This window comes from Lissotriton helveticus, chromosome 1_1 (assembly GCF_964261635.1).
Source record: "Lissotriton helveticus chromosome 1_1, aLisHel1.1, whole genome shotgun sequence".
Classification (NCBI taxonomy): Eukaryota; Metazoa; Chordata; class Amphibia; order Caudata; family Salamandridae; genus Lissotriton; species Lissotriton helveticus.
In genome coordinates this window covers 290660148-290684209 of record NC_136057.1, presented here as the reverse complement: position 1 = coordinate 290684209, position 24062 = coordinate 290660148, and the positions used below count along the sequence as shown (strand labels likewise).

The window sequence follows — 24062 nt, the reverse complement described above, 5'->3', positions numbered from 1 at the left end:
TAATCATATTTTCCTCACATTGCTGTCTGCCATCACCGCTTGGGCACAAATTTCCTACCACCCACCATTCCCCTTGGTCTCCTGATAAAATTGATACCTAATTTCCAAAAACGCGTAGAGATTGGGGAGGTATCGAAGCGTGTTCAGAAGCACAATTTTTTTATTTTACATTTTTAGGCTGAGTCTGCTTCTGACAGAAGCAGTTGCATAAGTATCACTGGACAGGAAAGAAAAAAGTCTATGAATATCACATTATCTCACAAGACATGAAGAAGACAGAAAGTATATATTTTGAGGCATAGTACGAGTGGGGAAACATCCTTTACAACGCGGTGTTTACACCGCGGGGCCTTTACGACGCAGCCATCACAACGCAAGTCATGTCTACGACTTGCGCTGGATGGCGCTCTTGCTCAAGGAATAGTTTAATTTTCTATTCCAACACCTTCCCTACTGTTAGGTGGGCTGGAGTTGGAATAGAAAATTAAAATAATCCACAATCCAGCGCCCTCCAACGCAAGTCGTTGTGACGACTTGCGTTGTGATAACTGCATTGTAATGGTTGCGCGGTGTAAACACCGCGTCGTAATGACATACATCCGTACGAGTGGGTGAATAATCGGCTGTGTCCTATTTGCACGAGATGACAGTTCAATGTTTTTTCAAAGTCTTAGATGCTAGGGATTCAATAATGTGTCTTAGAGACTTCCAGTGCAGAAGGCCTATTGGGTAAAGGACACAGAACCTACAAGGAGCTCAGGACCGTGTGGGTGAGAGTAGGAGATGTAGTGTATGCTGATAATTCACTGTGTGGTGGTGGATGCAGGCAGTGGGTGTTTTTATAAGGCTGTACCACCACCTCTTTCATATTGCCTGCCCTTGTGTGTGTGCATGGTGGTAGCTGTCTGTGCCCCTGTGTTCAGAGGGGGTAGTTAAGGACGTAGGAAGTGATGTTGTGATGGTTAGAGGGATGATTAAGTTGTAATGAGGGTGTGTATACAATGGAGGTGCTTGGTGGCTTTTCTGGCATTTAGCAGGCAGTAGTGTGGTGTTCTGCTTGTGAGTTTTTCATTTTCCACTGGTTTGCAACATTGGGAGTCAAGCTGGGTGTTTGTACATTAGGAAACCATTTCGTCGGAAAGGAGGGGCATGTGTGCATGTGTGGAGTATTGGTCAAATTGTACTTTCTACTGCTGCCTGCACGGAGAGATGTCCTCGTGTCCCAGGCAGTGTTGAGGAATGTCTTTCAGTGTATTCCTCTGAGTGTGGTATTTATGTAATCACTGTTACCATGGCTGGGATCAGGACCTTGGGCAGGATCATCTCAATCAGGAGGGGCTGCTGTGATATCTCCCACCTAACTCAAAGTATTGAGCGACCTGCTAACTTTTCCACATTGCCTTTACAGAGCCAGGTCTATATTTCAAGAAGCATACCTGGGCTTCAGTGAGTTAGCCGTCATTCCTGACCCATTAATGCTGACCTTGAGATAGAGGTGGGAGATGCAACAAATTAACAGGAAGAGCCGAGTCAAGGTTCTGGCTTAGCCCTAAGAGCTCTTGGACAAGCCGAGCCCTGGAAATGCTTGCCATCTAAATCATATAACAATCATAAAAATATGATAAAGTGTCTTAAAAAATAAAAAAGTGCTTTTCTTTTACATGAGGTAGTTTTGACATTAAGTCACATTATAGGTTCATTGCCATTGAGAGGTAATTAAGAGAAAGGCGGATTGGTGAAATAAAATATTTTCCTAAAATCACAGTCAGGTTAATTGGGGAAGCCGATATTAATGCCAGGTTTTCCGGTTTCACTTTCTAGCCACTAAATGGGTATCTAATTGTCTCTCTTTTTACCACAAATGTTAATGCTTTGTTTTTAACTTTGTTCACAAGGGTAGAGCTAGGGTGGCAAGCAGAAGCCACATGAAAGCTTGCCATGTTTTAGGCTTCATCCAAGATGACCTTGCGCTAAGCTAGAGCGCAGCAAGTGGCTCGCCAGTCTCTGCATTGAGGTGCCTCTTTTTGAAAGGGCAGAGAGGGGATCTCCTGTAGTGTGAAAACAAGCGAGAGGCAGTCAGCTAAAGAACAACAAGGCTTCTCTCCAGGGTGCCTGCTAACTGAAAGACATAAATCTGTGCAACTGATTAATCAGTGTTACAGCAAACAAATGATGGACGGAATGCTGACAATGCAAACATTCTCCCCAGTCACAAGATCTGGGTTAAATCCATCGCTCTTTTGCCCACGACGCTACCCCAGTTTGGACCCAGCCATATGCAAATCAGTCTTGACCCTGTGCCCCATGGGAACAGTCCTGACCGAACTGCCGGGCCAGGTTCTCCCTGGACCAGAAACAAGCATACTGGGACCGGTTTTAGGGTATGTCACCCTTCTTCAGCCAGGCTAGCTTGAATCCAGTGGCACAGTGAGCAAGGGACCCATGTCTGGGCATACCGGTCCCACTTAGGGCAAAAAGTGTTACAGCAAACAAATGATGGACGGAATGCTGACAATGCAAACTTTCTCCCCAGTTGGCAGGGTATGCTCAGACGTGGGTCCCTTGCTCACTTTGCCACTGGATTCAAGCTAGCCTGGCTGATGATGGCTGATTAGCCAGAAACCGGTCCCAGGATGCTTGTTTCCGGTCCAAGGAAAACATGGCTTGGCAGTTCGGGCTGGACTGTTCCCATGAGGCACAGGGTCAGACTGATTTGCATATGGACATGTCTGAACTGGGATGACGGAGTGAGCTAAAGAATGATGATGGATTAAACCCAGATCAGTTGACTGGGGGTGAGTGCTTGCAATGTTCAACACTCCGTCCATCATCCCCTTTGGTTGTCACTGATTAATCAGTGCATCTAAAGGCTGCCTCTGTACATTATATTACTTTAAATGTTGGAGTCATTTGAAGATTCATACGGACAAACATGTATTCTTTTTGAGTGGTAATGTAAGGGTGTTACCAGTTGAGTTTTGGGCTGTGCCTTTATACTGTGTGTACTTCAATTTTAAATAAGAAGGATGGATATTCATAGTGTTTTCACTCCAAGGCTGTGACCTTGTAGCACAATAAATACAAATCACTATTCCCCACTACAGCAAGCAGGATTCAATTCTGTAACTGACTGGTTAAACAGAATATCTGCTGTGATCGTATTAACCAACTGAGCTTTTACTAGGCAAATATTACATTAACTTGCATTTACTTTACATTTAAGGCCTGTGTTTTATTTTATATACACATTCTAACGGTGAAAGGCAGACAAAATAGTTTCAGAATCTTTTGTTATTTTTAGCCACATCTCTGATGCCGCCCCACAGGCACTGCCCCTGCCCCCACTGGACTCAGGATCACAGTTCCTATACTTTATTTAGGCACTTCAACCTAGTAGATAATCACAATTACCCACCCTCAGAAGTGCCCCTCATCTCTCCATAGCCCGTCTCTCTCATGCATTTAATTTGTTTTATAGTGCTAGCGCTACTCATATCGGTGTAAGAACACTTTACATCTCACACGCATTATACAGAGACAAGGAATCATTTCAACCCAAACAAACCTTTAGTAACATTAGGATAATGAAATACGTGGGGTAAAAACATAATATTCTAACCTATAGTCAGGTCCACTGGCATAATGCTGCAGGAGACGGCCACACTAGACAATTATACTGCAAGATAAGGCAAATTGTGCAGCGTAATGTGGCACATTTTTTGATAGTATTACTTCATTATTTTGGCACGTTTAGGTCTTGGCTAAACAATGCATATGCTGTCTCAAAGAGACTTTTGTATTCAAAATGTGGACTTCAGCCCGCCCATAGGCTTCCCATTTGCTGGCACCATTGTTGCTCTCATATTCTTTCTTCGCATTTGTCCATGGCATGTATACATCATGCCTCCTCTTATGTTTAGCCCTCCCCACGAGTATGGACCAATTACTCCTATCCATCAACTGGTCCCATTATAGAAACTGTTTTAGGAATTAGTTTTTTCTTTAGGAGCTCTTCATATGAGCACTCATGTTTTCACTCGCTCCGAGGTGTTTCTGCAAACAGGCCTGTAAATCTTGTTCTTATCTCGTCACATTTGCTGTGCATTCAGAGACCGAGGTCAAATGTCAGACGCTGAGGTCCGAGGGCACCTGTTTACTTTTCTTTCTCAGACTTCAAAGTGAGAGGATTTTTTCAAATGAATGTCCTGTTGTGGCTTGTTATTAATGCTAATGATCATCTCAAATGTTATGCTTTTCCTGGTAATAAGTGTATTTAATATCTCAGACTTCAAGTTTCATTAACTCACCCTGCGTGGCTTAGTTTTGTTTAGATACTACCACAAATTGAAATGATGTACGCATTATATTTGATTACGCTTTAGGGGCTAATTGTTTGTATCCAGAAGTAACGCTCATAATGCCAGGACTAATAATGCCATTCTCTCTTCCAGTAGCACTAGCACAAGGTGCCCCCTAGGCTGTTTGCCAGTATCCAAGTTAGACTGCCACACTTCATAGGGCACTTTCATCTCTTGCTGCTTTTACTGCACAAGGCCTGCCCTGGCATTTGGTGCACACTCAGGAAACCTGTGCTCTGACTTCCACAAGTGAAGGACTGTGTTGCCTCGTGGCTTCCACTCTCAGATGAGGGTGAGTGTGACAGTGGGAGGTGAACGCTTACTTCTGGAAGTAACGTGCGGAGCATCCACACTCTCATTATAAAGGTCTGGTTTCAAAAAGGCAATAAATTGCCATCATTGTGTACCGAAATTGAAGGTCCTACCATGATGTATATATGTATCACTCACAACATTAAGGGTTTTCATATTGTTGTCATACTTTTTTGTCTTGATTTCCTTACTGCTTATTATTAGGATGTTTATTCCTTCTGCACGAAAGGCTGACTACAGATGTGTAACATATTGATGCTCATGTTTGAGGACTTCCTTATACCAAAACGTGCTATGACGTGGCCTGGGATGACCACATCATAGCGCTTTTTTTCTTACTTTTACTCATGCTGAACAGCAAATGTGCTGCAAGACAACATGGCTAAAAGACATTCACATTAACAAGACCAATAGCTCTGGTATTGCTGAGACCTATTGGCTTTGACAATGCTTGTTACACTTGTTAACACTGTCTGGGCATAGGCTGCATCTCTTTAGTACCAGTTTAGCACCAAAACATAGCAATTACCAACAGAAAGATGACCAGTTAACCTTTGCAACCTGCAACGATTATGCAGCAGACAATGGATTATGTAGCTAATATGACAGATCCAGTAGTATGCAAAAACCGACGTAGCCACACAATCACATCATTTCAGTGGCCTTGCCTATACCATGCAGTTTGCATGCAGCTCTTTGATGACAGTTCATACGCCACTGTGCTATATTAGGATTTTAGCTTATGAACTGCAAGTAACAAAAAGATCTCTGCAACAAAAGCAGTATACCACTGAGCTACATCAAAATATACAGTTCTGTGATTGATAGGTGTTGGACATAGCCTTCTTAGGGAGAGTTTCCCAACACATTTTGCTTTTTGCCCTCCTAGTCTCTGCCTACTTTCTGTTTGTGTCCCTCTGGTTCACATTTCTACTCTATTGCAGTAGGAACGTAAGAGCCCCCCTCTTATCCAGGTTAAGAGGGGGGTGTCTATTCGATTGGGTTAGTTGTTGTTCCTGTAAAAAGGTGCACCACATACCCAGGGCGGGTAGGGCACTGGCTAGTAGTGGGGCGTGGCCCTCACTGTGCTCCCACTGGACTCGCCTGCCAATCATGTAACCTGCTCCGATTGGCTTCTCATAATTGTGAGCCAAACACTGGGGGCGGCCTCTCCTACCACCAGAGAGGCCCTGGGGTATGTTCCAAAGGAAGAGTTCGGGGTAGGTGAGGCAGTGACATAAGCATGTCTGCTCTTTGAGTAGGGAAGAAGTCCCCGGGGGAGTTCTCCCTACCTCGGAGGACTGCTCCCTCCAATGGGACACCTTCCGTGGTGGCTGAGGTCCCTGTTGTGGCCGAAAGGTATGGGGCACTTTCCCACTCTTAAGGCAGTGTGGAAGTGTGCACACCTTTCTTATCCATGGTAGGAAGTGGTACTTACATGAAGGAGGGAAGCAGATTATCCGCTTCCCATTGCATGCGGTTGCGCGCTGGCACTAAGGGTGTGCTGAGTATGTGTTCGGCCTACTATTGCAAGCCGGCCGGCGCACTCCCACCAATGATGAATCTAGACCCCTATCACCGGGCTGCTACTGCAGGCCAGTGTGCGCTCTGGCCCCAACGATAGGTTCTGCCAGCGTCCGACCTTCCCTTGCAGGCTGGACCACACACAGGCACCAAGGATGGTGCTAAACATGGGCAGTCCTGCAGTTATGGTGTTGTTTAACCATGTTTCTAGTAACCGTTTCAGGCAGGTGTGCGCACTTGCACAGATCATGCTTATAAATGTGTCTAACCTGCCACTGCAGGTCTGTGATGACGCCATTGCACACATACTCAAGCTGGCCTTGAGCAACCCCTGGCCATTCTGAGGATGAAGGTCCGGGCAGGTACAAATAGGTGTGCCCTGCCCAGGTAGACAGGAATACCCTTGCGTCTTTCCCTACCTACGAGGTTGCTCTTTCCATAGGTTAAGATGGGGAAGTAGTAGAAAGTACTTCCCGCTGCAATTGTGGATTGCAGTGACTCGCCTCTTGATTTTTCCGATCGATTGATTTGCAATGCCAACCCCTTTCCACTGGTAAAATCGGGACTTGGCAATCTCGCTTAGAATTGGCACCTATAGAATTATAGAATTTCTATGCAGTTTGGATGGCCAACCTCTGCCATTTGGGGGCCTAGTGGAATAGATGGGTGGAAGGGGTTGAGACACACTGCTTCTGGAGTCGGGTCATGGCCCTCATAAAGACATAGATCTGTATTCTGTGGCCATAGGGGGGTACATCTGTGGTTCAAAGAGATACCCTTGGAACCCTCCCCCAATTACAAAGGCCCACTGCAGTAATAACTGATGGTGCCACCCTCCCACAAGGGGTGCAATCCGCTTGTGGGTTCACAAGACCGGAGAACCTGGCCTGCATGGTGCACACTGTCAGGGGAAATCTGTTGTGCACAAAAAGAATTACTGCCAAGGGAAAGGACCACGTGGGCTTGCTGAACAGTTGCTGGCTTGGCCCGACTACCTGCTGACGGGTGGCCCTGAAGTGGGCTCCCCAAAGGACCAGTTGCCTGGTCTTCTGTTCTCTCAGAGATCTCAAGGACATCAAAGATCTCCTACGAGGGACCTACACCATCTACAGGTGACATCTGGAGAGCGGTGCCCTTGAAATGCCCACATTGCCTGCTGAATTTCTTGGTGCCAGGTAGAAGGGAGAGTGAGTGACTAATCTGAGGACCACTTCCTAGAAAGTTTGGGAGCATGTCAAGAGACTGAGTGCCCCCCCCCCCCCTGTGCTTCTCAGAACTGGGCTGATGCTGGAAGGCCCTGACAGACCAATGTTTGTAACCAATTGCTGCCCTCAGCCTGCTTCTGTTTTGCAACCTGCTTGTGAGCTTCCTGAGTGGTGCCAGGTCCCCCTTGTTTACGTCTGCCTCTTGTTTATTCTTACTACCTATTCCCACCTTCTTTATGGGGACCCAGACTAAGTTTGACCTTGGCTGCGTGCAGCCTAGTATCTGGAGAAAGTGGGTAGTGATCTTCTATCCGTGGTGCCTGAGACAGTGGGGGTGAATTGAAGGGTGGCGGGAGACTTAGGGCCACAGGCTGTGCAGCATGTGATTCATGTGCCTACTGGGCGTCAGTGACACTGCATTAGGGTGTTGTGTGCGTATGTGTAGAAGAGTGCCCTGTATAGACTGGGCTGGTACATGTTTCACCATGTAGAGGTGCAGAGTGAGTGTGTGTGCGTGTGAGAGTAACAGACTGTATAACTTGTGATTCGCGACACTAGTCGATGGTGTTGGTTTATACGTTGATATCCTGCCAAAAGTACTTTGCATTTAACATTAGTTTTACGCATGTGGCCCCAGTCGCGGTCCTGCTAAAAAGTTATATGATTCTGTGTATGCACATATTACTGACGTTGTAGGCCAGAGTGCACCATATAACTATGTCATATTGCATGATTAGGATTGTGGGGGTGGGCCTGGGGCTGACAACATGTTGCACCACATAAGGGTGCTGGGGGGGTTTAGAATAAGACATTTCTCATGTGTGCACTTTATCGACTATTTATCAACATAATTGGGCCCAGTCCTGCTAATAGTATTACCAAGCGTGCCGAGAAATGGATGATATTCATGTTGCCTAGATTTATATGCGTTTGTTGGTTATAAACAATATTTGTGACGTGCCGTGTATTTACCGTGGTGGAGTTCTGTGCATTTGCTTTACACATTGCCTCAGTAATAAGCCTGACTGCTTAGTGCCAAGCTACCCGAGGGTGAGCGTGGGTTGTACAGTGTGTGTAATTACCGGCCCTTATTGGGAGCGGTCGGTTCTGCTTGGCTGGGGCACCTCTTCAGTCAACCAGCAAGTGCTGATTCAAAGAGCAGGGTGCACGTTCTTTGAAGCAGACACATTAATCCTCTGCATTACTTTATAATGAATCAAAACTGCCACTAGACAAAGATCCAGCACAAACAATCACCAGTTATCTTGACATTGTTTGTTGTTGCCTAAAAACCGCTGGACACACAAAGAACTCTGCAGCAGGTGCTTTTTAGCCCATAAGTTATTTCTAAACACAGCCCACTCTCCCTCACCCACGAGCTTACAGCCAGGTGCGGCTGCACCGATCGCACCACCCGAAAGCCGGTCCTGCTTGGAAGCACTAATGGGGGTTATGCAATGGAATTCTCGATGCACATGCATGACACTAAAACTACAGGACGTAGAACTCTGTTAACATAACATACCTGTAAAGAGTACAGTTACCGCTTGGGCCTGGATAAGATGTCTGTTGTTACCCAACTAAAATGTACTAATTTTATTGACTCCTGGGCACCACCAGACTTGACTGAGTTGTAGCATCATGCGAGACCACACCACCCACAATGTAACATCCACGCCTCACATGTGACTGTGTCTGAGGTCAGCTGTGTTTGTAGCAATTGCTGGTCCCACCCCAGGGCCTGGGCCCAAAACCCAACAGGGCCGGATTAAACAGCAAATTCACTCCAAGCCTGCTCGACTTTTAACTGCAAGTTTGTCCCCAGTTGTGGAATCGAACTATGTCCAGCTGGCCCTGGAAGATGTTTGAAAGATTGGGCAGAATTACACATTTTAAAAAAGCCCGAAGCATCGCGTGGGGTGAAGGTCACATCAACAAACCGATGGCCAAAAGTGGTGACGACAGAAGCTACAAGGAGACAGAGTCCTTGTCACTGAGGGTGCTCTATTCAGTGTGCTTTTCCTCCAGGATTTGGGGCCGGGTGCTGTACACGTCAGTAGGGTGCAAGAATGCCACGGACTCTGGTGCTTTTGGCGTAGAAACATACAGCAGTTATCAGGAGTCAATGGGCTCCTCAAGGCTCTGGACCCCGGTGCCACTGCACCTGCTGCATGCACCATAGTTCACGGAGCTGCACAGCGATGGATGAAGCATCAATCGTCTACCTATGCTACATTTAGAGACTGGAAAATATGATGTGGTGAGGAAATACTTGTCTGTGACGTGCTGGTGGTGGGGGGAGGGGTTTGGGTGAAGTCAGCCCAGTGCAGTGCACCGTAGGAGTGTACTGCAAACTGCACAGACCTGCTACCAACAAAGGCAAAACAATACAAATGAGCGAGTCTGTTAACGTGTCATGGGCATCACAACTGCAATCAGAGAAGCAACGGGGACTTTCTCTGCCCTTTATACCGAACACAAATGCAGTGCTGCTGTGTAGCTGTTGTAGTTTTTTACGTAAATAAACTCTGTCACCAAATACAGAGAATAGACACCCTCACACTGGGAAGGAAGGACTCACACTAGCAAGGGTAACATATAGCAGTTCACCCGCATGCCTTGCTGTAGAAGGTCAGCTTCTGTGCCATTTATATAAGTAAGTCATTATTTGGTGATCTAAAATATTAAAGATAAATGCCAGGTCCTACTTTTCTATCCAGAGCAGTTTTTCACATTGAAAACATCTGCACCGGGTCACCAAAGCATTTGCACCTTCGGTACTCACTAACCGAGTCTCACTCCGGGGCAGTCAGAAGCTTTTTCCAGGCCTGGGCGGAATATATAAGTGGGGCCCAGCTGTGTAGAGGTCACAAATGCGCTGGAAGCCCCTTTCGCAGCATTGTGCGATGATCTGCCTAATCACTGCTAAAGAACATGTTCGCACTCCACCTTACCTGTGAGAGAGCGCAAACTGACTTAAATGTATGAGTGCACCACACTTACCTGTAGTAAGCACAAATCATGAGGAGAAATGCCATGAGTGCTAATAGTATCTGCAATTATATTCTAAAAGTATAGCTAATATAGAGATTTAAGTAGAAGTGGAACTAATACAGAAATGTGTGACATTATATGATTTTATTAGATGTGATTATTTTTGAATCTATGTCGTGTAGCTGTTAAAAAAATAAGATGGTCTGTGGTTAAACGCAGAATGTGGTAGGCCTCAGGGCCAGAGCTGGAGCTAAAAGGGAAGGTGGTTCTTTTCACGACACAGATTGTATTAACGTTTGGTCATCGCATTAAATGGGCCATGAATTATAATATGTTTGTTGAATAATAGAATAAGAGTATTAACATGCTTTAATTAAATGAAGAAGTTGAATGCCATAATCATAATGAGAAATATTGTAGGCCTGAAATGTTTTAACGTTGATTTACACGTACATGTCTGGGCTGAGAAATGTTGCAAGCCTTTTTAGAAGTCTATGAGAGTTGGGTTCTTGGCGGCAGATATCTGTCTGCAACAGGAAAGGGGGGATCCAATTATAAATGAATGAATAGAGGTCTGTTCAGTAGACGGCCCAGACATGGAGGAGGGTTTTGGAATGTTTAAGGGGTATCAGCGGGCCGGAGAAGAGCCTGAGAAGCAAGGTCAACTCTAACGTCTGAGGCCCAATACAAAGCATCATGGAAAAAGCCTGAAGCTACACCACGTGAGAGGCGTTTCGCAAGGGGCGTCTCAAATGTTGTTGACTGTTTTGTATTAGGGACAGCACCCCTGGGTGGAGTTAGAGCAGATACCTGAGGACCCTTTAGAGAGCGGATGGGTAGGCAGAGAGGGGTCATGACTGGAGAACTATAGGTTTTCACCAAGAGACTTAGAGTGGGTGACTTCCCTTGGGGGTCATTCACTGCTGACACCTTTGTTAGGTTGGGATTTGGTTAAGTAGGGATACCATCTAGAACAGGGTAGGGACGCCTAACCTGTGTGTTTTCCTCCAACCTAAATGAAGGAGAGATATGCGTCTATGCTGATAGCTTTATTATTCTTAGAACTTGTGTTAGTGATTTCTGTTGCTCGTCTGAGGGCTTTTCGAGAGCACATGTATGTAATTGGACCTGTGTATCTCGTGAATCTCATTCTGAGATGTCTGTATTTGCAGCTTATCATTTCCTTACAATAAACTTTTGAAAGCTAGAAGTTGTCTGTGATCTTTGGGAGTAGAGTCCTTTATTGGGTGAACTAACTTGCAGATGGGTGTACTGTTTTCCTCCAAGACAGGCAACAAAGGTTCAGTCGACCAGATCGAGGTTTAGATCAATAGATATAAGGTATCGATCAAAATCTCGCCCTTTCAGTTGGTAGCTATAGAGGATGGTTGCCTTCTTGAGGACGGTAACCTAGGCCAGGTTAGCTTACCCCAAGGCCCCTAGAATTCGATGATTGGAAAAACAGCCCGCTGAAGAAGATCCGGATGACGTGAGACAGAAAAAGCAGCAGTATCGGTCGAGAGTGAGTATAAAGGGTTATGCGTGTTAGATTGCGGTGTTTTTGTATTGTACCTATGTTGTAATGTTTGGCGGAGTTGAATGTCTGTAGAGTGACTGTGGAACAGGTTGTGAGCGCGCGCAACCGGTGGAAATCTTAAGTTCAAGGAGAGCTTAAGTGGTTCGGGTGTATCGGACACCCAGAGTAATTGTCAACTAGTGTGAAGGGGGTCATGAGGTACCATTGATCACCCGAAAGACCGAGATAGGGGGAACGTAAGAGTGAGTGCGTGAGTAACGGACGCTGGTCGGAAGTTACTGTGTGTGTAAGCAACCTATCAGAGGGACGATAGACATCTCGTCAGTTGTGTTGACAATTACAGATAGACTGTGGACGTACAGTCGAGAGAAGTGACCGCTTGGTCGGAAGTAGTCATTTTTCGGTGTATGAATGGGACGCATGCATAACCGGGAGACGAGTTGAGAAAGGAGGGGTGCTGCTGCGAAGCGGAGAAAAGTGACGTCAGGTAGTGTCGCGACGTGATTGGCCGACTGGAGAAAGACCGCGCTGCGATAGGCCAAGCTAGCAAAGCCGCGACAGGATTGGTGGATTGTCATCAGGAAGTAAACAGAGTAGCGAGGCTGGATTTTGTGCGCATAATTATGAAGTGTTTTAAATGGCTGAAAGCGGTGTTTAAAAAAGAGAAGCGGGGATCGTATGAAGGGGAAGAAGCCCCGCCGGAGGGTACGCCAGCTCGTTATATGGCAGTGAATGTTGGGTTGCATACGATCCTTTGGATATCAGAGTGGAGTAAGATTACTGAAGGAAATGAGGAACTGACGTTCCCGAAGTACGGGACGTTCAGATTAGAGGTGTTACATCGATTGAAATCAGTCATGACCTCAAAGAGACCCTTGCCTAGACCAACCCAGTTTGAAGCTCTTGATGCATGGATTAGGGCAGCGCATGAAAAGAATATGAACAGACGACAAGAAAGGGTGAAACGATCGGTAAGGGCAGTGCAGGATGCCAGGTGGGATGCGGATGCTAAAAGATGGAGAGTGCATAACATGGAAGTAAATAAACTGTACCCAGTGTTAGAGGCGCCAGTAAATAAAAGTCCCCTAGAAGAAGATGAAGAGAGCGAAACAGAGGACAGCCTGATAAACAGATTATTGACAGACAGGCCACCCCCGTATAATAGAGCAGGGGGGGAGGTCGAGAATAAAGAAGGAGAAAAGGGGGGCAATGCAGGAGAGCACAGACCGCTTCCCAGTTCAGAGTGGGATCCTGAGCCAAAGAAAGAGCTGTCCCAGCCTAGTCAGGTGCAACAGGTAGTCGGGAGGTTTGTGGTACAAAGAGCGCCGGAAACGGAAAGCGCCACATCCTACCCATTACCAGATGCACTACAGGTACCTGTTACCATAGGTCCTATAATATCGATATATGACCAAGAAAGAGCAAGAGGGGAAGAACGGAAACGGAAAGACAGAGAAAGAGCAGAGGAGGCAAGGAGGAACGATACCACTAATTCCCCAAGTCAGATGCCGATACCCAGAGAGTGGAGCACCCCGATGCACACAGCAGGGGACCCAGGAGGAGATCCCGGGGGCCCTAGATGGCCAATGGATCTGAGGGGATCTGGACGAAAATCCTTTCAAGAGCTAAATGAGTACATGAAGCAGTGGGATGAGGCAGTGAAGGCTCAAAAGAGCATCAATGCTGCGGAAGCTGAAAGAGAAAGTCAGGACAGCAGAGCACGGACTCACTGCGGGGCTGGGGAGAGTAGCCCGGAGTGGGACTGTAGAGGGAGTAGGGGAGTCACCCATTGGGCCCGGAGTGGAGGTAGAACAGACCTGGAAAACGGGGGCCCCGGGAGTGGAGGGGTGGCGCGCCCAATACTCAGTGAAGGGGAGAGGAGAGCGCAAGAGTACAGAAACAGCTTTAAGTGTCCACACTGTGTACCCGGCGCCAGAGAACAGAATGGGAGTTGTGAGAGGTCGCACCATAGTCCCTGTGATGACAGAAATGAGCGCAGCCCAGGGAATATGGGGAACCAGGAAGGATCGTATCGGATACTGAGCGATACGAGGCAAAGGGAGAGTAGCGAGCAGAGGGAAAATAACAGAGAGGTGTGTGGAGAGAGGAGAGAAGAAGAAGAGAGTGGGGGTAACAGGCCCGTGTTCCATCACCTTCCAAGATCGGATGGCCGAGCATGGGACCTGGAGAGATGGGAGCAAGGGAGGGCACCCATTAACTCTCCCGAACCCAAACGCAGAGCTCGAAGTTGGGATGGTAGGGAGACCAGTGAGCCCCCTTCGAAAGACATATTGCGAGCTGAGATAAAAGCCAAGAGACTTGATGTCTCCAGCTTAAGGTCAGACCTGGATGACATGGTAGATGGTACCCTGCCTTTAGAAAGAATGGAAATGTATGAACAGGATGAAATACTGTATATGGCAAAGGACATTACTCGAAAAGCGAGAGCAGTCCATGAGAAGTTAGTCGAACTAGCAGGCAAATATATGGTGGACTTGTCAAGAACCAAAGCATTACAGGGTAACCACAGGCTACATTATACAGATCGAGACCTAGATGAGAGGAGAACGATTGGGCTGAAAACGCACATAAGGGAACTGATTACTGGAATAAGGACATGGAGAGCACTAGATAAGTGGGAAGAGAGGTGGTCCAAGAAAGGGACCGGCAGGAGAAGCATGATTGGTATGACACCAGGACAGCAGGGAATAGAAGCTTACCCTTTGCGTGAAGTTGCAAATGGGAACTATGTACATGTCCCTTGGAGTAGGGGAGATTTAGCTGCTTTTACCACCTCTTTCCCCAAGTTACGAGAGAACCCTGTGGAGTGGTACAAGCAAGTCGAGAGGTTTGTAAAAATCTCAAAGGTCCTTTGGATAGATCTGAACACGCTGTTTGACATTGTAGTACCAGGAGATCTGTGGACAGCATGCAAGGTTAGCGCTGAGTGGCCCACAACGGAGCCAGAGAGAGATGCCAAGACTAATGGGCCGTCCGAGATTGTGATGGCAAAATTCGAGAGAGTGATGACTTGGCTGAAAGAGAAAGTGCCAATGCAAGACATAGATTGGGTCAGAATAGACCGAACAAGACAGGAACCCAAAGAGACAGTTCATGAATATTACGAGAGATTGCTGAAGGCGTTTAAACAGTATAGCGGCTTGGATGTAATGGATCCAAAAGACATAGGGCAATTTGTGTCCAAGTTCGTCCTGGGACTGAGACCGGATATTAGTTTAATGATTCAGCAACACTCGATTTGTTGGCAAACTAAACCTCTAGATGAAATACTGAGATATGCCAGGTACTGCTGTGATGAGATAGACTCTAAGGCTAAGAAACTAAAAGAAAAGTTGATGGTGGTACAGATGCAGGCAGCAGGGAAAGGGGGACAACAGCAACAGCAGCAGGGAACAGGTACAGGAGGAAAGAAGCAGTACAGTCAGAACAAGGGCAATGAGGAGAGTTCCACCTTTAGACCCAGGATAGACATAGCTACCTTGAAGAAAACGACTAGGTGCCACCAGTGTAACGAGCTGGGGCATTGGAAACGCGAGTGCCCCTACAATGTAGAGATAGGAGAGCAAGAGATAGAGGAGGAAGAGGTTCAGAGCGCACCTACAAGAGGGGTAACGCCATACCAAGGAAAGGTGCTCAAAGGGGGGGGGGCTCCTCCCCGAGCCCAGTTCCCGCAACCTCCTCGAGTAGGGAGTATGGGTAAGACCTATAGACAAATGCCCCTGTTTGTGGAAGGGGAAGAGTGCTATTATGTGGACCCATTAACCGGACAGAGAGTGGAAAGAGAAGACTGCACCCTTGGGGCAGCCTTAGAGGTGGATCAGAGGGGACCCTATGTCGAAGCCGAAGTAGCAGGGTGCCCTACGACATTTCTGGTGGACACAGGAGCCACTAGGTCCACGATCAGATCAGCTGCAGTTCCAGACCTGCCCATGTCTGGAGAGACCATACAGGTGGTAGGGGTCGCAAACAGGAGAATAACCAGCCAATTGACAGAACCGGTACAGGTGAAAATAGGGAAGTACAGCGATGAGCACCAGTTTGTGGTTTGCGATTCAAGCCCTGTGTGTCTGCTAGGAAGAGACCTGTTGTGTAAATTGAATTGTACTATATATTGTACACCTCAGGGAGTGGAGGTATTGACCAATGATGATGACGCAGATTTCAAAGTTGCAAACTCAAGAATATGCGTGGAACTGTACCCTACTTTGACAGTAGATGAGCTCCCCTGGGACTTGAGAGAGACAGTGGCATCAGAAGTATGGGATTTCACTGGGGAAGAGATTGGATTGGTCAAAGGGGTGGACCCAGTGAAAATTGTAGTGAAACCGCATGCTGAGTTCCCAAGAACACCCCAATATAAATTGACTCCAGAAACGATTGCAGGCATAAAACCCGTGATCGAGTCCATGATTAAACAGGGAATACTGAAAGAAATCGTGGGTAGTCCATGCAACTCCCCGATTATGGGTCTGCAGAAACCAAATGGGAAATTTCGGATAGTACAGGACCTTCGAAAGATTAATAACATAGTCGTTTCGTGTTGTCCAGTGGTACCGAATCCATCAGTGATACTGTTTCAAATTCCATTCCAAGCTGAGTGGTTTACTGTGATCGATCTTTGTCAGGCTTTCTTTTCGATCCCTCTGGACGAGGAAAGCCATTTTCTTTTCGCATTTAAGCTGGAAAATCGCGTCCTAACATGGTGTCGTATCCCTCAGGGGTATACAGAGAGTCCATCGATCTTTAACCAGCTGTTGAAGAAAAATCTTGAAAGTCTAGTGCTGCCCCAGAAGTCAGTTCTGGTCCAGTACATAGACGACCTCCTCGTGGCGTCAGAAACAGAAGAAGCTTGCAGGGAGGACTCCATTGCTTTGTTAAATCACCTAGCTGCCAATGGGCACAAGGTGTCCCCGGGAAAATTGCAGTACTGCCTGACAGAAGTGCAGTACTTGGGACACAGAATAGAGAAAGGCAAACGAAAAGTGTCACCAGACAGGATAGAGGCGATCATGAAAATGAATGCGCCTAAGACACAGAGAGAGGTCAGGATGTTTCTAGGGATGGTGGGTTATTGCCGACAGTGGATCGCGAACTTTTCACTGAAAGCAAAGCCCTTGCAAAAACTGACGCACAAGGAGGTGAGTGATCCGGTACCATGGGACAAAGACTGTTTGATGGCATTCCTACAGTTGCGAGAGGACCTGTGTCGTGCTCCGGCACTGGGAATGCCTGATTACAATAAACAATTTTTTCTTTACTGTTGTGAGAGAGAAGGTTGCGCGTTGTCTGTGTTGGTCCAAATCCATGGGAATGCCCGTAGACCAGTTGCTTATTTTTCGGCTACTTTAGACCCAGTAGCCGCAGCGTTGCCCGGATGTCTCAAATCTGTTGCTGCAACGGGTGTCAGCATTGAAAGATGTGAAAATATCGTCATGGGGCACCCGTTAGAGGTGTGCGTGCCCCATTCTGTTGAACTGTTGATGACCAGGACCAAAACACAGCATCTGACCAACAGCAGGCTCACGCGCTATGAGCAAGTTATTCTTGCTGCAGAGAATGTGACCCTCAAGAGATGCTCTGTTTTGAACCCTGCCACCTTAATGCCACTTCCAAATGATATCGATGATGATGATGAATGTACAGACCATGACTGCCTCGATGTGACTGAACTATGCACCAAACCCAGACCCGACATCGTAGATGAGCCACTGACTGACCCAGACGAAGTTTTCTTTGTCGATGGCTCATGTGTAAGAGACGAAGTTGGGCAGTTGAGAGCAGCTTATGCTGTTTGTACAATTGAAGGAGTTGTGGAAGCTGGGTGCCTGGAAGGAGTACACTCCGCTCAGGTAGCCGAGATTATTGCCCTGACACGTGCTTGCTTAGCAGGCAATCAAATTCGAGTTACCATATACACCGACAGCCAGTATGGGTATGGGGTAGTTCATGATTACGGGCAGTTATGGTCTCAAAGAGGGTTCATGACCTCTTCAGGCTCTCCCATTCGCAATGGAGAGTTTGTGCGCCTGTTGTTAGAAGCATTGCAATGCCCAGTAAGTATCGCAGTTGTAAAGTGCACCGCACATACCAGAAATGAGGACTTTGTTTCGAAAGGCAATAGATATGCTGATGAAGTTGCGCGGTATTGCGCGGAACAAGGGTACTCTTTCACAGAGGTGGATGTGGGTGGAATAAATGTAAGAACTGAATTAGCCATGATACTGGAAACTGTTGATACTTGGGATGAACTGTCAACCATGCAAGAAAATGCTCCTGATTCTGAAAAAGAAACATGGGAAAAGGCAGGATGTGTAATGGGTGAGACCCATTTTTGGGTCTCAGCAGACGGCAGAGCAGTGTTGCCCAATGAGATGGTGAGTCCAATGGCTAGACTCATACATGGTCCCGTACACTTAGGGAGAGATGCTATGCTGAGAGTGTTTAGACAGACTTGGTACAATCCTAAGTTTAGAATAGCAGCAGAAGCAGTGTGCCAGCGTTGTGTGACCTGTCAGCAGCTGAACGTAGGAAAAAGAACACCAGTTGCACTAAGTCACATAGGAAGGTCTGGAGGTCCATTCAATCGAATGCAGATAGATTTCATTGAAATGCCAAGGTGCAACCGCCTCCGCTATGTCCTGGTGGTTGTTTGTGTGTTCTCCAGATGGGTTGAGGCATACCCTACACGTAGGTGCGACACCCTCACAGTGGCCAAGTTACTGCTTAGAGAACTCATTCCTCGCTTCGGGGTGCCGGCCTTTTTGGAATCAGATAGGGGAACACATTTTAACAGCGAGCTTGTGAAGATGATCTGTGTAGCACTAAATATTGACCAAAAGCTGCATTGCAGTTACCGACCAGAAGCCTCAGGAATTGTGGAGCAGATCAATGGCACTATCAAGGCCAGAATAGCCAAAGTTTGTTCCTCAACGACCCTGAGTTGGCCTGATGCCCTGCCATTGGTCCTCATGAGCCTTCGTAGTACCCCAGACAGAAGAACAGGGTTGTCACCACATGAGGTGTTAATGGGGAGAGCAATGAGGCTGCCATCTATTCCAGCTACTGCACTGTTAAATATCACAGATGATATGATCCTGGACTATTGTAAGGGGCTGTCTGACGCCATGCGTTCTGTGTCCCTTCAGGTGCAGGCTGCCGAGGTTCCAGCGTGCCAGGGCCCGTGCCATGACCTGTACCCTGGGGACTGGGTCCTGGTGAAGAAACATGTGAGAAGAAGCTGCTTGGATATTCGTTGGCGTGGGCCCTTCCAGGTCATCCTGATCACGAACACAGCTGTAAAGGTGGGAGGCCTGCCCAATTGGATCCACGCGTCACATACGCGAAGGGTTCCAGCACCTCTGGAAACAGCTCCTCTCTCGGATAGACGTCCAGTTGAGGACCGAGAAGCCATAGAGGGGGCTAGCCAAGCTGTAGAGGTGCCAGCGGAAGCAGGGAACGAGTCTGACCAAGCTGAGGACGGTCAGTACAACAGTGAAACTGAAGACGCTACAGAAGGAGAAAGTAGCTGGGAGTACGAGTCAGACCCTGACAGGTCTGAGAGAGAGCGGGAACAGACAAGAAGAAGAAGGAGTAGAAGGGCACGTGGAGAAGCAAATTGGCCGCAAAGAAGGAGCTCTAGCCTGAGGTCAACTCCAGAAGCAACCCTTCCTCCGATATCAGAAGACTCGGACCCCGAAGAAGGTGCTCAGGGCGCTGAAGCACCAGACCAAAGAAGGTCAAGAAGAGTGCGTGTGCCTAACAGAAGATACTCCACACCTGAGTGGACATATCTGGCGACAAATGTCTGTGAAACCGGAGACAGGGAGGATCCGAGCGGTGGTGGTGTCCAGTTCTGAGCCCATTATCACCGTGGAAATACGACTGTTGGTACCCGGTGTCGAACAAGAAGGGTCACTAACATTCATGCTCCCCAGACCTCCCCGCCTCAGCAAGTTAAAACACATGTTTCTTACAGAATTGCAGTTCCCCGACTTTGGTACAACGATAACAGCACATGAAGAGCACAATCTTCGTTTGGAAATACTGAACTATGCTATTGAAGCTGCAACCACAAATCTGATAGTAGACTGTTAAAGGACTTTGTAAATAAAGCAAGCAGAAAAAGAAGATTACCTAGCGCCCAGGAAGCAGAGAATTTTAGGGAACTTCCCTTGAGTTGATGGAGAAGGGCTAGGGTTGTCTTTTTTTTTTTGAACTGTTAAAGGACTTTTGCGAAGAAGGTTGTCAGCCTCCAGCTGTGTGGACTCTAAAGACAAAAGGATTGAAAAGAGACTGTAAAGGAACGAGAGGAAAAGAACTTTTTGCAAGGATAAAGAGAGAGCTATATTGTCTGACGAAATGGAGGCCGGCACCCCGAACCGCAGAGCTAAATGTATAATAGGTACACTAATAGTAGGAGTGATAATATTAATAGCTTTAGTGGTAACAATTTCTTATGTAAAGGGACATGAGGAAGAGGCAAAGGTAACTGATGTGAAATTTGTAGAAACGCTTACACCTACTGTTGCAGGTGAGAAAAGGGAAAACACTCAAGAGAAAGCGTTATTGGCTGCAGAAGCCCGCAGGTTACACGTAGACGAGTCCCAAGGAGACTTTAGGTCAAATGCTTATGCTAAACTTTTATATGAATACGTGGATGCCATGGAGGTTAAGGATTGCTACGTCTGCATGCAGTTGCCGGCGTCTGTAGATGAAGGAATTCGATATCATCACCTCCCGCTGACATATGGCATTACATGTAGCTTATTGCTTAGTATATTTTATGAGAGAGATAGTTTTGAATACTATTTCTCCAATTATGATTCAGTGTTGCCAGAAGTCCCAAATTATAAGCAGATGAACAAATGGGATTACTGGAAGAGTGAAGACAGATTGGCCAAGTTCTTCATTCCTTGGATTACCTTAGATACTTCACATGCCCGTAGAAATAATCTGACATGCAAGGTGTCAGAAGTCGAGAAGAAGTTCATAGGGCAGGTGGATGATCGATACAGGAGACAAAAGATTTTGAAAAAATCAGGACAAGGGAAAACAGATTGGACCGAGGAAGAGAAGTCACACCAGAGAAAGGGTAGTAGTGGTCCAATAGCTTTAGATAAAGCGCAGAGAGGAAAGTTATGTCTTCACAGAGCCAAAACGTATTATGAAAATGTATACGTTGGAGAAGTTGACTGTGAACATGCTTTTAATTTAGAGTACTATACTAAGGATTTCCTGAAGGGAATGCAAGTGATTCCAAATGTGTATTTTGTATGTGGAAGAAATGCTTATGTGAGACTACCTGACAACTGGTATGGATCATGTTACTTGGCAATTGTCTTCCCCAAAATATATCATGCACAAGACTTAGTGATCATTGAGGGTCAGACATCATCGAGGGGAAGGAGAGATGTAGGTGATGCCGAAATGGTTGGAGATGTCTTTGGAGCTATGTTCCCTCTTTTGGGAATAATCCTTAATGATGTTAAAATTAGACGACTGGCAACAGTTGTCGACAGGTTGTCTGCCAGCACTGCTCAGTCCTTAATGCTGGTAGAAGGAGAGATGCAATCGATAAGGGCTATGGTTCTTCAGAACCGTCTTGCATTAGATGTCCTATTAGCAAAAGAGGGCGGAGTCTGTAAGGCTTTGAAGGTCCAGGAATGTTGCACTTACATTCCAGACAATTCGAAGCCCCTTGAGAAAGTTATTAAGAACATAACTAATATTCACAAGGAGATAGAAGACTTGAGTAGAGAAAATGTCTGGGAAAAGGTGGGCCACGGAATGAGTGCAGTTGGTGGGTGGTTTTCCACCTTAGGCAAAAGCTTTGTTTGGTATATTCTAAAGCCTATCATCATAATATTGATCTGTGGGATCATATTGTGGGGATTGGTGAGGGTATTCAAATGGTACAGAGCAAGAAGGTCAGAAAGGGCCCAAAGAGAACAGCTGCAGAGATTGGCAGCCATACAAGATAATCAGTACAGGAGTCTGAGGGCTCTGGAAGCGCAGAGAATGCCAGCAATAACGTCAGTTTAAATGTTAGTGATGACCCCGAGAGGTCATCAAAGGGGGGAACTGAGAGAGCGCAAACTGACTTAAATGTATGAGTGCACCACACTTACCTGTAGTAAGCACAAATCATGAGGAGAAATGCCATGAGTGCTAATAGTATCTGCAATTATATTCTAAAAGTATAGCTAATATAGAGATTTAAGTAGAAGTGGAACTAATACAGAAATGTGTGACATTATATGATTTTATTAGATGTGATTATTTTTGAATCTATGTCGTGTAGCTGTTAAAAAAATAAGATGGTCTGTGGTTAAACGCAGAATGTGGTAGGCCTCAGGGCCAGAGCTGGAGCTAAAAGGGAAGGTGGTTCTTTTCACGACACAGATTGTATTAACGTTTGGTCATCGCATTAAATGGGCCATGAATTATAATATGTTTGTTGAATAATAGAATAAGAGTATTAACATGCTTTAATTAAATGAAGAAGTTGAATGCCATAATCATAATGAGAAATATTGTAGGCCTGAAATGTTTTAACGTTGATTTACACGTACATGTCTGGGCTGAGAAATGTTGCAAGCCTTTTTAGAAGTCTATGAGAGTTGGGTTCTTGGCGGCAGATATCTGTCTGCAACAGGAAAGGGGGGATCCAATTATAAATGAATGAATAGAGGTCTGTTCAGTAGACGGCCCAGACATGGAGGAGGGTTTTGGAATGTTTAAGGGGTATCAGCGGGCCGGAGAAGAGCCTGAGAAGCAAGGTCAACTCTAACGTCTGAGGCCCAATACAAAGCATCATGGAAAAAGCCTGAAGCTACACCACGTGAGAGGCGTTTCGCAAGGGGCGTCTCAAATGTTGTTGACTGTTTTGTATTAGGGACAGCACCCCTGGGTGGAGTTAGAGCAGATACCTGAGGACCCTTTAGAGAGCGGATGGGTAGGCAGAGAGGGGTCATGACTGGAGAACTATAGGTTTTCACCAAGAGACTTAGAGTGGGTGACTTCCCTTGGGGGTCATTCACTGCTGACACCTTTGTTAGGTTGGGATTTGGTTAAGTAGGGATACCATCTAGAACAGGGTAGGGACGCCTAACCTGTGTGTTTTCCTCCAACCTAAATGAAGGAGAGATATGCGTCTATGCTGATAGCTTTATTATTCTTAGAACTTGTGTTAGTGATTTCTGTTGCTCGTCTGAGGGCTTTTCGAGAGCACATGTATGTAATTGGACCTGTGTATCTCGTGAATCTCATTCTGAGATGTCTGTATTTGCAGCTTATCATTTCCTTACAATAAACTTTTGAAAGCTAGAAGTTGTCTGTGATCTTTGGGAGTAGAGTCCTTTATTGGGTGAACTAACTTGCAGATGGGTGTACTGTTTTCCTCCAAGACAGGCAACAAAGGTTCAGTCGACCAGATCGAGGTTTAGATCAATAGATATAAGGTATCGATCAAAATCTCGCCCTTTCACCTGCCACGTGCCCAGCCCCAGCGCCGGCATGAGAGCCCCGGTGTTCAGCTTCACGCAGGTGGCCATGACTGCTGGCGGTCGCGAGACAGCTCTTCTGGAGACGAACTTCGGTCAATGGGTGCGCGTGAGATTCAGGAAGCGCGAGCTCTGCAAGCTCTTGTACTAGCGCGCGAGGGGACACGCCTGAAAGCTCTGAGTACTTAGAAGCCCTGAGACTTCGAGGCTTTTGATTGGCCAGGCCGCTGGACCGAGCAAGCCAGAACACGGCACGATTTTTCAACCAGTTCTGCAAACACTCCCCCCAAAAAATTGACTCTAGTTGCACCTCTGTTTATGAAAATATGGTGCTGCCTTACGTTTCCCCCTGCGCTGGCGATACACATAGCAGTGTAGCACCAACGCAGGCACCATAGTGCAAGGGTGTCTGCGTGCAGGGAAAGATTGTTTATGTATAGGAAGTTACTCCTTCCTGTACATAAAAAATGCACTTCTATGTGTGCTGCACACATGGAAGTCACAAAATGTCTTATAATTTAAAGATTGTTTATGTGTAGGCAGTGGTCGAAGTGGGGACAAAAAAGTAGGGGAACTGTGGGCGGAGACTCAGGGGGCGGGAATAAGCAGA

General features: G+C 46.5%; 1 protein-coding gene across 1 annotated transcript in view; it reads right to left on the bottom strand.

Moving 5' to 3' along the window:
• LOC144797278 (aldo-keto reductase family 1 member B1-like) overlaps positions 1 to 23555 on the bottom strand; it is a 143080-nt gene extending 119525 nt beyond the window's left edge. Inside the window, exon 1 of the mRNA XM_078668211.1 lies at positions 23438 to 23555. Coding sequence (XP_078524337.1) covers positions 23438 to 23503 — 66 coding nt within the window. The 5' untranslated portion in view covers positions 23504 to 23555. The remainder of the gene's footprint in view (positions 1 to 23437) is intronic.
• Positions 23556 to 24062: the final 507 nt, after the last annotated feature.